Source organism: Staurois parvus, unplaced genomic scaffold, assembly GCF_062004578.1.
Source record: "Staurois parvus isolate SC_StPar_1 unplaced genomic scaffold, SC_StPar_1.0 ptg000209l, whole genome shotgun sequence".
In the NCBI taxonomy this organism is placed as follows: domain Eukaryota; kingdom Metazoa; phylum Chordata; class Amphibia; order Anura; family Ranidae; genus Staurois; species Staurois parvus.
In genome coordinates this window covers 9,142,836-9,157,543 of record NW_028318005.1, presented here as the reverse complement: position 1 = coordinate 9,157,543, position 14,708 = coordinate 9,142,836, and the positions used below count along the sequence as shown (strand labels likewise).

Below are 14,708 nucleotides of genomic sequence, written 5' to 3'. Positions count from 1 at the left end.
TTATACTGCTTTTATTAAGGGTTTTTTTGATTACCTTTGTGCATAGCGCTTTTGTAGATTTTTTAGAGCGCTCACATCCCTTGTATAAGTATTCCATCTTTGGTGGTGGTAGGAGGAAAAGTGCCCCATCATTGGTGTCAGTGGGAGGAATAATGCCTCATCATTGATGTCAGTGGGAGGAATTTTGCCCTGTTGTCAGTGTCAGTAACTATGAACCACTGTTGCTGACAGTGGGGGGCATAATGGTCCAAGGGCTGGATAAAAGCAAGTGAAGGGCCGCAAATTGGAGACCACTGTTTTAGGAGAAACATGGGAGTTTAATAAGCTAAATTATGACACTGAGGATTTTCTGAATGATTTAAAAGAGATCTATGGTCACAGCATACACTTTAATTTTATAACACTATCATTGTAATAGCAATACAAACAATACTTATTTTTAACAATCCAATTTAAAGTAAAACTAACAGCAAAACTTTTTTTTAATTTCGAATAGAGCACGGGAGGGTCATAACCCCTGTCAGTTTTTTTTGCCATCTGTGTCCCATCGGGGAGATATCCCTGCACTTCTTGTCCCATAGCCAAAACAGGAAGTGAGAGAAAATCCCTACAAAGTGAGGGAATCCCGGGGTGACACCAGGGTCAACAGACATAGTTTCCCCATTGGAAGATTTCTCTTCTATTTCTCTTCTGGTGACTACCCAAAATTTGGGGTTTTCTTTTAATTTAACTTTTGAAGATAACAGTAAACAGGACAAATAAAGAATCTCCCTAACGGAGGCACAGGCAGCAATGAAAACCTGATAAGGTTCTAATCTATCATCTATATCTATAATCTAATTTATAACTCTGCCCTAAATTACATCACCAATCTTGTCTCCAAATATCATCCAAACCTTCCTCTCCACTCCTCCCACAACCTCCTGCTCTCTAGCTCCCTTGTCTCCTCCTCCCATGCTCATCTCCAGGACTTCTCCAGAGCCTCCCCATCCTCTGGAACTCTCTACCCCAATCTATCAGACTATCGCCTACTCTGCTCACTTTTAGGTGATATCTGAAAAATGATCTCTTCAGGGAAGACTATCCCGCCTTTGGCTACTAACGGAATCTTCTATTGGGACAGTTGGGAGCTATGCATGGTCTACTGTAGCTGTTCATCTTACAAAAATCCTGAAACTACTTGGTTGTCATGCTGATCCTCTGTCTTCCATGGTATGAGTATGGAGATCAGAAGTAATGACTTTAGTTCACAGAAAACTTGTCATAGATGGCTCCAAAAATAAAATAGAATCAGCCCACCAAAAAGTGACTCATGTATACTTGTACATGAAGTCCATTGGGTCGAGTGCTCCCCCACCCTTTTATATTCTTCTGTCATAGGCCTTGGCATGAATTCCATTGGGGCCTTGGCATGAATTCCATTGGGTCGAGTGCTCCCCCACCCTTTTTGATTTCTTCTGTCATAGGCCTTGGCATGAAGTCCATTGGGTCGAGTGCTCCCCCACCCTTTATATTTTTCTGTCATAGGCCTTGGCTTTGTTGCTTCCCACCTGTTCTTGTTATTTCCCCTTCTGTTGCATTGCGTAAAATATAAAGGTATAAAAAACTAACAGAGCATAGAGCTGTCTTGTAATGGCTGTGCCAGGTGTGCAGGCCTGGGAAATGAAGAGCAGAGATCTCTGCCCTGGACTCCCCAAGACGCAGAAAATAATTGTGGTTTTCAGTGAACTTAACTCTAGCAAGATCAGCAAGCCAGCCGGGCAAGAAAGAAAAAAACATTTTGCATTCACAGTGGACGATTATGTGCCACTGGCAGCTACAAACAGGCTACTGTGATATCAACAGCAGCAGCACAGAGCTTTTCTGTGTTATCTTTCATGGCAACTAGAAAAACTGTGCAAGGTCCACTTTTTGAGTGCCCCTGCCCTCTCCTCTATTAAAAGAAAGCATAAACATTAAAAAACAAACATCTCTAGGGGAGTAAAGATGGATATTATATGTACTTACCCAGTGGTGTATTTACCACTAGGCAAACAAGGCATTTGCCTAGGGTGGCATTTTTCAGGGGGTCAGCACCGCCCCCTGGAAGAAGAGACGGTGGAAGGGACACACGCAGCATGGGTCCAAGTGGGATCTGAGAGAGGCTGCGGGCTGCTTGACGGTGTATGCAGAGCCTGACTGTCATTCCAGGGGATGTCTGGGCTGTGAAGATGAGTGTCTTTTTCTCTCTCGCTGGGGGGGGGGGGGGGTGGCCGGTGTATGGAGGGTGGTGGTAGTGGAAAGCTCTCTCAGGTGGGGGGTGTTGATTGGTGTCAGGCTCTCTCGGGGGGGGGGGGGGGCAGCACAAAACCTAAATACACCACTGTACTTACCTCTCTCCCAGCTTCTATGGTGCAGGGGGTAACATAATCCTTCTGTTGACGAGATGCTGGGGAATGGTGAACTTTCCACAAGAAGACTCTGCAGCACAGTGCTGGGAGCATCTTCTCAGCAAGATTTGGAGTACTCTACATTACCCAGATCTCACCAGAAGAAGGATATCGTCACCCTTGCTTGGGCACTGTGGATGAAAGCTAGAGAAAAGGTAGGTATACCATCTAACTCTCCTCTTCCTCACCGTTTTTTTTTTCATATTTATGCTTCTTTTCAGCAAGGTGAGGGATGCTTAGCATTTTAGCTGCAAGGTTTGATTTAAGACTGCCTTCACACTGATCTGTTTTTATTCCATTTTTGCATTTAAAAAAGTGGAAGAAAGATGCATGACCCTTAAATCCAATTGAACTTCTCGCACTGCTCCATTGTGTTTTCCGTAGTCCTTCTGCATTTCTGGTGCTTGTTTGGAGCAGTAAGAAAACGCACCAAAATGCACCTCCCCATTGAAATGAATGGAAAACGCATCAAAATCATGGCAATAATGTATCAAAAATGCACCCGCGGTTGCAGTTTGGTGTGGTTTTTAAGTCACCTGTATTTTTCACAGGTGCACAAAACACACCAGTAACACAGCAAAAATGCATATGCAGTTTTACCACTTTTTTGTAAGGGAGCAGTGTGAAGTAGCCTAAAGTGAACAGGGCAAGACACAACATACTGAAGAATTGTGAAGAAGGAGAAAGAAAGGCCATTAAAGTACAATTCCAGCTAAAGCCTACTTAGTCTTAAAATGTTCCCTCTTCCTCCAACACCTATACTAATCAACCTGTGTAAAAAAGATGTATATATATTCAGCCCACTCTGGTCCAGTCATGTGATCGCCTGTGTCAGCAAGTGGCAGTTGCGAGGTAATAGAGAAAGCACCTAAAATGGCTGTGAAAGGAAGGAGCGATGATGTCACCCATAGGCTACCATTGTGCAATCCATGTTGATGCCTCCTCTCTCCTGCAGCAACCACTGGCTGACAGAGAAGACTGGAACAGGCTGAAAATATGTAAGTATAGGCATCTTCTTAAACAAGTTAGTTAGTATAAGTGTTGCACAGGCATTTTAGGACTAGTTTGGCTTTAGCTGGAATTCTGCTTTATAATGCAATGGCTAGTGTGCACTGCAGCCCTGTGGGATCATCACTCTGAGCTGCGCTGTTCCTTTTTTTTTTTTAAATAAACTTTATTGAAATATCACACAGACATTTCATAAAGTTCAGTTGGCCACATGGCCACATGGTGCTAGGTGGTACCTCACACAGTGCTGCAGTGCACTAAATAAAAGTAATACATGCATCACTTTTCTTCAGCGCATCAACAAGGCATTTTGTCTTGTCATGGGTGGGGTTGCGCTGGATTAACCACCCAGAACAGTACCACTGCATCTAGGGTGAATGAACCTTAAATGTAATGGGGAAAATGAAGAACACAGCTAGAGGTAGAATAGCTTTTAAAGGCAAATTTGCACTGTACTGTCTGAACCAAAGTGTCAGATAACAATGGTGCCAGAGTTCTTTAAGAGAGCGAAGTTTCAGCTCACCACCCACCACAGAGGTAAGTATTAAATCCTGATCTTTTACAGGGGGTTCTCTTCAGTTCTTGATGGCAGAGCACTTTAAGTCTCTATGATAATAATTGTAAATTTGTCTGTTTAGGTGTTTCTCATGAAACTGACTTCCAGTGGTTGGCCCAGCTGCGCTATTACTGGGAAAATGAGAATGCTCGTGTGCGAATCATTAACTGTGATGTGAAATATGCTTATGAGTACCTAGGCAACTCACCACGACTGGTCATTACACCTCTTACAGACAGATGCTACAGAACTCTGGTATGATGTATAGAATTTAAAAAGCTTTACTTATTCACTAGTGAAGGAGGGACAAGTGTAACACATCCCGTTCAAAGATAAGCTGCACTCTGTTGTATTATTCTTTTCCTGCTGCTCCGCTCAAGCCTCAAATGCAACCTTCATCACTGCAACTTTAAATCATTTAGCTCTCAGTGTAGATTTAAGCTTGAGCTGTTGGGCATTGTAATCATCAAGCTTTTACCTGCAAAGTAGATAAGGAAATTTGTAAATATTTGAAAAGGTTCATAAATCTCCACTTGTAGGCTGATAATGAGAATACAAAATTTTAATATGCAATGATTCATATGTTCATGACTAAAAAGACAATGGGGTTTATTTACTAAAGCTGGAGAGTGCAAAATCAGACTCACTTCTGCATAGAAACCAATCAGCTTCCAGGTTTCATTGCCAAAGCTTCATTGAAGAAGCTGAAGTTAGAAGCTGATTGGTTTCTATGCAGAAGGGAGTCTGATTTCGGACTCTCCAGCTTTAGTAAATAAACCCCAATATGTCTATTTTCAGTCTGTATTTGGTAGTCCATCGACCATAATAAATAAAGAAAATTTACTGGGAAAATGATTCAGGAACTGTAATAGGGAAACCACTTGTTAAAGTGTCCAACATATACAGGAAGATAGTGTTAGACTCATTGCACCAGGCTTTTAGGAGGAGTTTTTATATAGAACGAAAATTCTTCAGGAAAACAATGCCACTTCCCTATAACCCACATCCATACTCGCATTTTGTAATTTTTCTATACATGGTGCACAGAGAGGTGATATAGAAGAGAAATAGTGCTGGGTTGCATAAAATGGATTTACTGGTGACTTACATTTCACCCTATGCAAGTCAAATACATGGCTACGTATGTTATGCATGTTAATACATGTTTGAAACATATACGTTGCAAATGTTATTAAAGTTTGTCTCAGGTATGTACAAAATTATTACAATTGGATGGCTGAATTTACGGACACAGAGCTTGCAGTTGGACATACTCTGGATATCACCTATGTCTCCACCTTTTTTGATAAATGTCCTCTTTTTTCGGTAGATTGGTGCTTTTTTCCTTAATCTTGGTGGAGCTCCTGAGGGACCTGCAGGTACAGGAAAGACTGAAACTACCAAAGATTTGGCCAAGGCCCTGGCTGTGCAGTGTGTGGTGTTCAACTGCTCTGATGGTCTGGACTACATAGCGATGTCAAAGGTATGTACAGACTCTATATGGCAGACATTCTACAACATGGGAAGAGCAATGTGTTCATGACATATTTTTAAATAAAATACACCTATATAGCACATCCACCATTCAACAAAGTGTAAATGATTATTGTTTCAAGAGCTTAAAACTGAACTCTAGACAAGCATTTAAATACACTGTTGAATCATATATAGAAACTGTTTTGACTGCCAAACAAATGTAGTAATTCTGTGCTGCCAGTCTTTTGATCCAAAAACCGCTGCCAAAAAAGCACAGCTAGATCTTTAGCATCCACTGCAGAGGTAGCACTACTTATTCAAGAACACTGATCAGGACAACCCCCCCGCCAGCTAAATAAAAGTGCAGCAACACAGTGATGAGTGGTCTCTTCTGCATACTCAGTGATTGCATATGTTTATGCATGAGTGTTTGATTGACTGCTGGTCCTTTCATTCAATGTGGTTTATATCAAAGCTGGTAAATAATCTGCCGCCTGCACCTTCTATAGACTAAAGCCATACATGGGTCGAATTCTGAAAGAATTTTCTTTCAAAAATCTTTTCTTAGAATTCTGGCACCATTAGTGGATCACAACAGCCGATTTTCGTGCGACCATCACATTTGAGTGATCGGGCATGTTGGAACTTTTTCGAAAAACAAATGAATGTCTAATCAGTGATGGGAGAATCGTGCGAGAAATGTAATTGAAAAAGAGATGAGCATGAGCTGTGACCTGGATAGAAAAGAAAATTCTTGACCACAAAAAATAATATTTTCTATAGCAATATGAAATGAAATTAAAGGCTTGGTTGATCGAATTTCTAAATCAATTATAGCACCATCAGAATACAAAATGCACAAAATTTCCAATTTTCTAAAGAAAATGTGTTTGTTATTTGACCCATGTATGGCCTGCATTATGAAGATAAAAAAAGTAAACATTTTACACAGGTGTACATTATTAAGATTACTGGTCTGCCTTGTGAAATATGAGCCTGTTTTCTATTAGGGGTTTGTTTTGAGAGTTGATTACCAGAATATTACTCTGTAACATGATTGTTTAGGTGTTTTCTTTTTATTCTAGTTCTTCAAGGGTTTGGCATCATCTGGAGCATGGGCGTGCTTTGATGAATTTAACCGTATTGAGTTGGAGGTGTTGTCTGTTGTGGCACAGCAGATACTCTGCATCCAGAGAGCCATTCAGACAAAAATGGACATATTCAACTTTGAAGGCACTGAACTGAAACTCAACCCAAACTGCTTTGTCGCTATTACTATGAACCCCGGTTATGCAGGGCGATCTGAGCTGCCTGACAACCTCAAGGTAAAATGAAAGTTAATCTACATTAATTTTCTTTGCGCCCCAGGATTATTGGCATTCTATTTTGGAGTTAATTTATAGCCAAACCAATCTGAACCAAGCTTTCTTTAATGTCATGAATAGCTTTATTAACCATTAGGTAACCAGAAAGGTAGGAGGAAGTGGTACGAAGCGCATCTTTTAGAACATCTGAACCAAGCCTCCTTTAACGTTAAGAGTGACCTTATTAGCCAATAGTAAGGCTAGACAGGTGGAAAGTAGTGGTACCAAGGTCGACATCTACAAGAATGTCTGAAGCAATTCTTTGTGATGAGTGGCCTCACTGCTGAATGGCAAGGCTGGGGTGGTGAGAGGAAATGAAAAGGTTGATATTTGCTTAAGCACTCTATGGGTTTGATTTACTAAAGGCAAATAGGCTGTTCACTTTGCAAGTGCAGTTGCACTTTGCAAGAGCTTAATGAATGAGATGAAGCTGACCTCCATTATCCAATCATATGCAAGTGACGCCAAATACTGTTTTTTTTTGCATTTTCCCTGCATATGATTGGGTATTCTTTGGAAAGTGAAACTTTACCACATTCACAAAGCTCAATCAACCCCTGTATGTTTGGATCCAATCAGATATGAAAGGGTTTGTTTGTCATTGGCCACAGCAGATTTCATTGACAACAATTTCCTCTGCTATTTAGGCTACATTGTTTGGATCTAGTAGTGAATCTATCACTTTTTAGATTTTCTTTATAAATCTACATCATTTATTACAGGTTCTTTTCCGGACTGTAGCTATGATGGTTCCCAACTATGCACTGATTGCAGAGATCTCACTTTATTCATATGGGTTTCTACATGCAAAGCCTTTATCAGTCAAGATCGTAATGACATATAGGCTGTGTTCTGAGCAGCTATCCTCCCAGTTTCATTATGATTATGGCATGCGTGCAGTGAAGGCAGTTCTAGTGGCTGCTGGAAACTTGAAGCTGAAATTCCCCAACGAAAATGAAGATATTCTAGTAAGTGCTGGCTTGAGGATATGGTGATATATTTCAATTATATAAAATTATATATAAGTAGAGGGATGTATGGTATGTGAAATATCCTGAAGAATAGGTCTATAAAATGCTGGAAGCCTTTGTGTTTTATAGAATGAAGCTTTTCTCTGACCTTTAATGCCCCTACTTTCTACAGTGTGTTGCAACGAGATTAAAGTTGACCTATACTCAAGGGTTAACAGTCCTGCTGGGATGGGTAAATAATTTAAAAAAATTGTGGAATACTTAAATTTCATATAAAAAGTATTGTTTCAGACCTTTAGTAGTAGTCACATGTGTAAAGACCTAGGCTTTGACTTGACCTGGTACAAAAACGTCTTGTTCCAGTGTTCCCATGGGTACTCTGGTAAACAATCTGCCTGACTCATCTACCCTATACCCTTTACAGTCTAAACCAGGGGTCTCCAAACTTTTCAAACAAAGGGCCAGTTTACTGTCCTTCAGACTTTAGGGGGGCCAGTGGAGGTAGAAAATGTCCCAGGCCTAGCATCAGTGAAAATAAACATTGCCTCAGGGTTGGTGGTCAGTTACATAGCGCCTATGGTCAGTAGGAGGAGGAATAGCGCCCCATCATGGGTGTCAGTAGAAGGGATTATGCCCCACTGTTGGTGTCAGTGGGAGAAATAGTGCGTCATATCTGTTTATTTATGACAGGTACTTACTGTATATAGTGCCATCAATTTACACAGCACTTTACATATATATTGTACATTCACATCAGTCCCTAACCCTCAAGGGACATACAATCTAAGGTCCCTAACTTACATTCATACATACACATACTAGGGCCAATTTAGACAGGATCCAATTAACCTACCAGCTTGTCTTTGGAGTGTGGAAGGATGTGGGCAGCACAGTGGCCAAATGGTTAGCACTTCCCCCTGGCAGTATTATAGGCATAGTTTATATTCATCAGCTGTATTGGAATTAGACCTTCTTTTCAAAACCTACAAGGTGAATTTGAGATACCTATACAAAATTTTTTCCAATATTTACAATTACAACATAGACATGTATAGTAAAGGATGGGAGATGGATGTGGGTACATTGATTCCAACTGGGTTGACATTTTATCTGTTGTGCTGACAGTTTCTGTTTCCCCAACTCAGAAACTCCTACAGCTTTTGGCTGGTGGCTGGTGTGATGTATGCACATTATTCATGATATTTTATAATGGTTACAGCATTAACTTCCAATCCATCTGTCACTTGATAGAGGCCAAGCTGACGAGAGGGCTTTCGTTATACCTCCTGTCCTGCTTCCCCTGGAGTTGACGACAGGGTATAGGAAGGCAAGGAGTGGCATGGGTGCCTGTGGTAGGTTCTGGCCAGATGACAGTCCAGGTAATGCTGGGATGCTGTTGATGCAGGACTGGAACTTGTGCAGGATGCTGTCACACTGATGGAGCACAGGAACTCGCAAATATGAGACTCAAAACTATAGTCTAATGGATCAAAATCAGCAACAAACGGGCAAAGGATGTGTAGATTCAGAAGATGGAAGCAAAATCAGTAGCTAGACATAGGTTGGTATCAGATGGATAGAAGTGGTACATAATCAGCAGGAAGAGGACTGAGTCAGGTCATAAGCCAAAGTCAATAACTGGAGATGAGGATCAACTGAAGTCAGGAGACAAGTTGGGTCAAAGTACAGAAGAAGTAGGATGCAGGTGTGGTTATGGGTCATTGAAGCTGACGACCACTCAACAACTCTCCTAAATTCTGTAATAGACCACAGGGTGCCAAAATGCCTGTTCCACCCATGCACATTCATGCATTAACAAACATGCACCAATGCACGCATAGCCCTGATTCTGTTCACTGGTACATGAGCTGTACTATGAGTATACACATATCTTCGGGCATGGCTGCATACATGATCTTCCTAACATGCACTATGTGCATGTACATGTCTCCCGGCACGGTCTCATATTCAGTACACGAAAAATTAACAGACAAACCCCCTCCTTTCACCTGAAAAACACTTTAGCACCACTGCACTCCATCCATTGTCTGCAGTAAAAACATTGTCATAGGAAAAGTAGGTTGTGGGAAATCTTCCAATGGGAAAATATGTTCTAGTAGCTGAATAAAACAGGATAATCCTTTGTGTTGGAAATATCTCTTCTGCTGTGTGTCTGGGACAGGAAGTCAAGGGAAATCTCCCAAACAGGAGAGAGAGACGGAAAAAAACTGATAGGGATCTTAACCATTTGACATTGGCTTCATATACACTTTGAATGCACTTATTCATTATATGAAATAGACAGTGAAATCCTCTGACCTTTGCTTTATTAATATTCTTCATGGTTTTTTTTTTCATATTTTAGCTCTTGCGATCTATTAAGGATGTAAATGAGCCTAAGTTCCTTTCTCATGATATCCCATTATTTAATGGAATAACTAGTGACCTGTTCCCTGGCATTCATCTGCCTGAAGCAGACTATAAAGTAAGTTGCTTTAAATTTAATTGCCGTAATGTATGTTTGTTTTTCCTGGCTATTTTTTGGGAGATTTGCTTCTTTGATTTGACAATTACAGTATCTAGTAACCTATAATTATTGAACACAATAATATTATTTTATGATATATTGCATACTGTTATAATTTGCATTTGCAATACAGGGTAAAGCACCGGGTTTTCTTTTATGTCTTTTTACCTGTCAGTACATGCTCATCTTTCCAGCAAAGAAAGTATCTTGTACTTCGGGATACAGATGAGCATGTGACTCATTTCATGTGACAACACTGGTGCTTAGTGGTTGGCCCATCACTAATACATGGGAACAGAGAAAGCCCCAATGTTCTGTGTAGGTACCAACTGAAGTGACTTGGAGCATACACAGGGCTGTCTTTCTTCTCTTCTGGCAGCTGATTGGATCATTAGGGGAATGACAGAAAGGTGAGTATGTGTTTCTGGGAATGGGTTCAGTAAAGTGAGCCTGTTGATTTGCTCTCATTGACAATGCACAGGTCAATTTAAAGCAAAACAAGGGCAAATTAATTATTTAATGTAAAAATGCATTAACATTTTTCAGGATTTGTTGGAGTGTGCTCATGAGTGCTGCATTAAACACAATGTTCAGCCAGAGAAGGTGTTCCTGGAGAAGATGATACAGACCTATGAAATGATGATTGTCAGACATGGGTAAGAGTTGACTGAACATCTCCTTTGAGCATAGATGACTATGATATAACTAAGGAAGTATAGAATTAACAACTGCTTCTTGGTTTGTCAGTTCTGGGAACTCAACTCGGACTGTTTTCCCTCTTATACATCAGCAATAACTTTCTTTGCATTGAGTACTAAAGAAAGCAGTATTTGTCTTCTCCCTACATTTTGTAGCATCCAAATCATGATTGACTGATCCTGCATTTTTACCTTTTTGTATTAAAATTGAGCACACCCAGATTGCATAGTGTGGTGAACATTATGTTTATATCTACAGTTTTATGCTGGTTGGAGAGCCTTTTTCTGGAAAAACAAAAGTTCTCCAGGTACTTGCTGATACTTTGTCTCTTATGAATGAACGAGGGTGTGAGGAAGAAAAAGTCATCTACAGAACAGTGAATCCAAAATCCATCACTATGGGACAGTTGTTTGGACAGTTTGATCCAGTGTCACATGAGGTATGTCTACAACCTTTGTTATAGGATGTTTTGTGAAAATTCCTTCCCAACTTGAATGGTATATAATGTACAACACTAAGGACTGATTCACACCAGATGCAGTCCAGTGTGGTTTTAATCTGCATCAAAAACACATGCACAGTGTTTCTCATGTATTCCAATGGCCCTATTTCACACCAGTTCAGTGCGTTCCAGCGCAGTCAACAAAAGTAGAACATGATGCATTTTTCCTTCATGGATCGAATACATCAAAAACACATAAAAAACACACTGGAGCGGGACCACATGTCCAGAATTGAAATGAAGAAAAAAAGAGCAAAAAAATCACACCTGAACATATCAAAAAAGCACCAGAATGCATAAAAAACTGCATCAAAAATACTTGCACAGTGTTTCTCATGTATTGCAATGGCTCTATTTCACACCAGTTCAGTGCTTTCCAGAGCAATCAACAAAAGTAGAACATGATGCATTTTTTCTGTATGGAACGCATCATGAATGCGGCAAAATGCATCAAAAACATACCGGAATCAACAAAAGTAGAACATGATGCATTTTTTCTTCATGGAACGAATGCGACAAAATGACTAAAAACATACTTGAATGCATCAATAACACCTATAAAATGCAGTGGGACCACATGTCCTGAATTGAATGAAGAAAAAAAGAGCAGAAAAATCGCACCTGAACATATAAAAAACACACCCAAATGCATCAAAAACGCATCAAGAACTTGTATGCAGAAATCATCCAGAATACAGAAATTGTGGTGTTATTCAGCCTTAAGGGCATATCGGTCAAGCTACTGGCAAGCATGGAACACTTCTTAAGACCCGGTTCACACTAATGCGGTGCGGGAAACGCTACAAATCCTGTGTGTGTCCCGCACCACATTGCAATCACATGGCATTCATACGATCTGGTACGGCTGTTAATGTTAAATTAATGACACCCTGAAACAGATTGCAAAACATGATGCGATTGCAAGAAATTGCATCACATGGATGAGAACACCCATGTGATGCAATTCAGGTGCGGGTGAAAAAAGGGTCCTGCACCTTTTTGGTGTGGAATGCGGTATGATTTGTATGGCTCAAATCACACCGCACAGACATTGCAGGTAATTCGCACAGGAATGCGGTGCGATTCCCGTGCAAATTACATGCGGTGCCTTGCACGGCATTTGTTTGAACCCAAACACAATGGGGTGGATTTACTAAAAGCAGCCTGTGCACTTTGGAAGTAAGTACAGTTGCATTCATTTCCCCCGTAGCTTAGTGAATGTGGTGATGCTCTGCTGATTTCCATCATCCAATCATCCATCATCCAATCACATACAAGCAAAACTGCTGTTTTTTTTTTTTAATTTTCCTTGCAGTTGATTGGGTATTCTTTACAAAACAAAACTTCACCACATTCACTAGGCTCTGGGGAAAATGAGTGCAACTGCACTTGCACAGTCTATCTGCCTTTTATAAATCCACCTCAGTTTTGGCCCTCTTGCCAATGTTTCTTTATGCAGGTATCTGTCCCCTGTTCACGGAGACACCTAGTGAGAATCCTTTAGAAACTTATTGGTCATCTGTAGAATGTTGTGGCTACAAGTAGAGCTGTCCCTTTGTCTCCTTCCCTTCTAAATCTTACTGTTAGTGCCCCATTCACTGCAGTCTCTGTCTTGTTAAATTGTAGTAAACCGTATCTCAAAAAAAAAAAAAAAAAATCCCCTGCAAGGTAAAGGCATAACGTGCTAGTATGCGATGCATACTAGCACATTATGGAAAACTTACCTTAAAACAAAGCCCTCTAGCGGCACTCTGTCACCGCTGTAGAGGCTTCCATCTTCACCCGGACTTCTTTCCTGGTTCGCGAGCTTCGGCCATCTGGCTGCCACGATGACGTCACTCCCACGCATGCCCACGGGAGTCTCAGGACACAGCACAGTGTTCTGAAGGAACGGCATGGGTATGCCATTCCTTCAGAGCGCATGCGCTACTATAAGAAAAGCCTGAATATCTCCTAAACGGTGCACATTTAGGAGATATTCTTTTTACCAACAGGTAAGCTTTATTATAAGCTTACCTATAGGTAAAAAGTAACAGAGTGGCTTCACTACCACTTTAAGCTAAAACTTTTTTTTTTTTAGATTTTAATAAAATAACAAATTATTAGCAACCCTATTATTTTTTTTTGCTGTCTGTCTCTCTGCTGGGGAAAATAACACTCTCTATTTGTCTTATAAACCATTACCATTGTCACTGAAAGTGAGGAAAAAATAAAAATTATGAGTGGTCACCAAAACAGAAATAAAGGGGACATCTTCCAATGGAGACATTTATTTCTGTGACAACTGTCTGGGAGGATTTTCCTCATTTTAGAGATTGTTTCTTTTGCTTTCTGTTGTGTCTGTGAGCACTGACATTGCTGTGTTACCAACTCCAGTGAACCTATAGGACTCATACACACAGGTGTAGAAATGTACGCAGAATATTGTTGTCAGAAAGATCCTGAACATGAAATGGTCTGTAGTGCATCTCATTGCTTTAAGGACATACACGTGTATTTCTGTATGGAGTTGAGATGAGTACATAGAAGTCATTCGTTCAGAATGACTGAACGTGGAGTTAATTCTTACTTTAAAAGTTAGTTATAAATTGATGCTTTTGCCATTTATGTACATATAGCTTGCTTGCTGAAATTGGCCTTCAGCTGCCATTGTGCTCTTGCTGGGTTTCTAATGTGTCCCTGTGCCTTTAAGGAGGAATGGACTGCCTGCAGGCATACCTGCTCGTAATTTGTCCACTGCTATATATGCTCCAATATGGAGATTCTCAAATATAAGAGTTAAGACCGCACTTTACAGAGGAGTCTTGGGAAGCAGTGCTACTTCCACATATATTCGCAAATGTGTGAAACTAAACCCTCTGTTTTAAATATAAAATGTTAGTGCCATTTTTGTGTGTATTTTTTTGCTTAAAACTGGTAAGTGTGCTGGGAGAACATTATTTTTTGTGAACCTTACTTCAAAAGCTAGTTAGGAATTGAGGTTGTTGCCTTTTTTGTACACAAGGTAATTCTGTACCGCCACCGCTGATGCCTAGTAGCTGTTTGTTTATGTTTACATCTTCCCCCTGGTCCCAAATGAGTTATTCAGTAGGCAATAACAGGAGCGCATGCACAGAATGACCTCCAGCTTTAGTCAGCCTGAATGAATTTTTCCGAATGGGGACGTAGACAGTAAT

At 40.5% G+C, this 14,708-nt stretch overlaps 1 protein-coding gene across 1 annotated transcript in view; it reads left to right on the top strand.

The window, feature by feature from the left end:
- DNAH12 (dynein axonemal heavy chain 12) overlaps positions 1–14,708 on the top strand; it is a 149,813-nt gene that overhangs the window by 48,900 nt on the left and 86,205 nt on the right. The window contains exons 24-30 of the mRNA XM_089678745.1: positions 4,076–4,248; positions 5,324–5,476; positions 6,555–6,794; positions 7,556–7,801; positions 10,170–10,289; positions 10,878–10,987; positions 11,289–11,469. Coding sequence (XP_089534871.1) covers positions 4,076–4,248; positions 5,324–5,476; positions 6,555–6,794; positions 7,556–7,801; positions 10,170–10,289; positions 10,878–10,987; positions 11,289–11,469 — 1,223 coding nt within the window. The remainder of the gene's footprint in view (positions 1–4,075; positions 4,249–5,323; positions 5,477–6,554; positions 6,795–7,555; positions 7,802–10,169; positions 10,290–10,877; positions 10,988–11,288; positions 11,470–14,708) is intronic.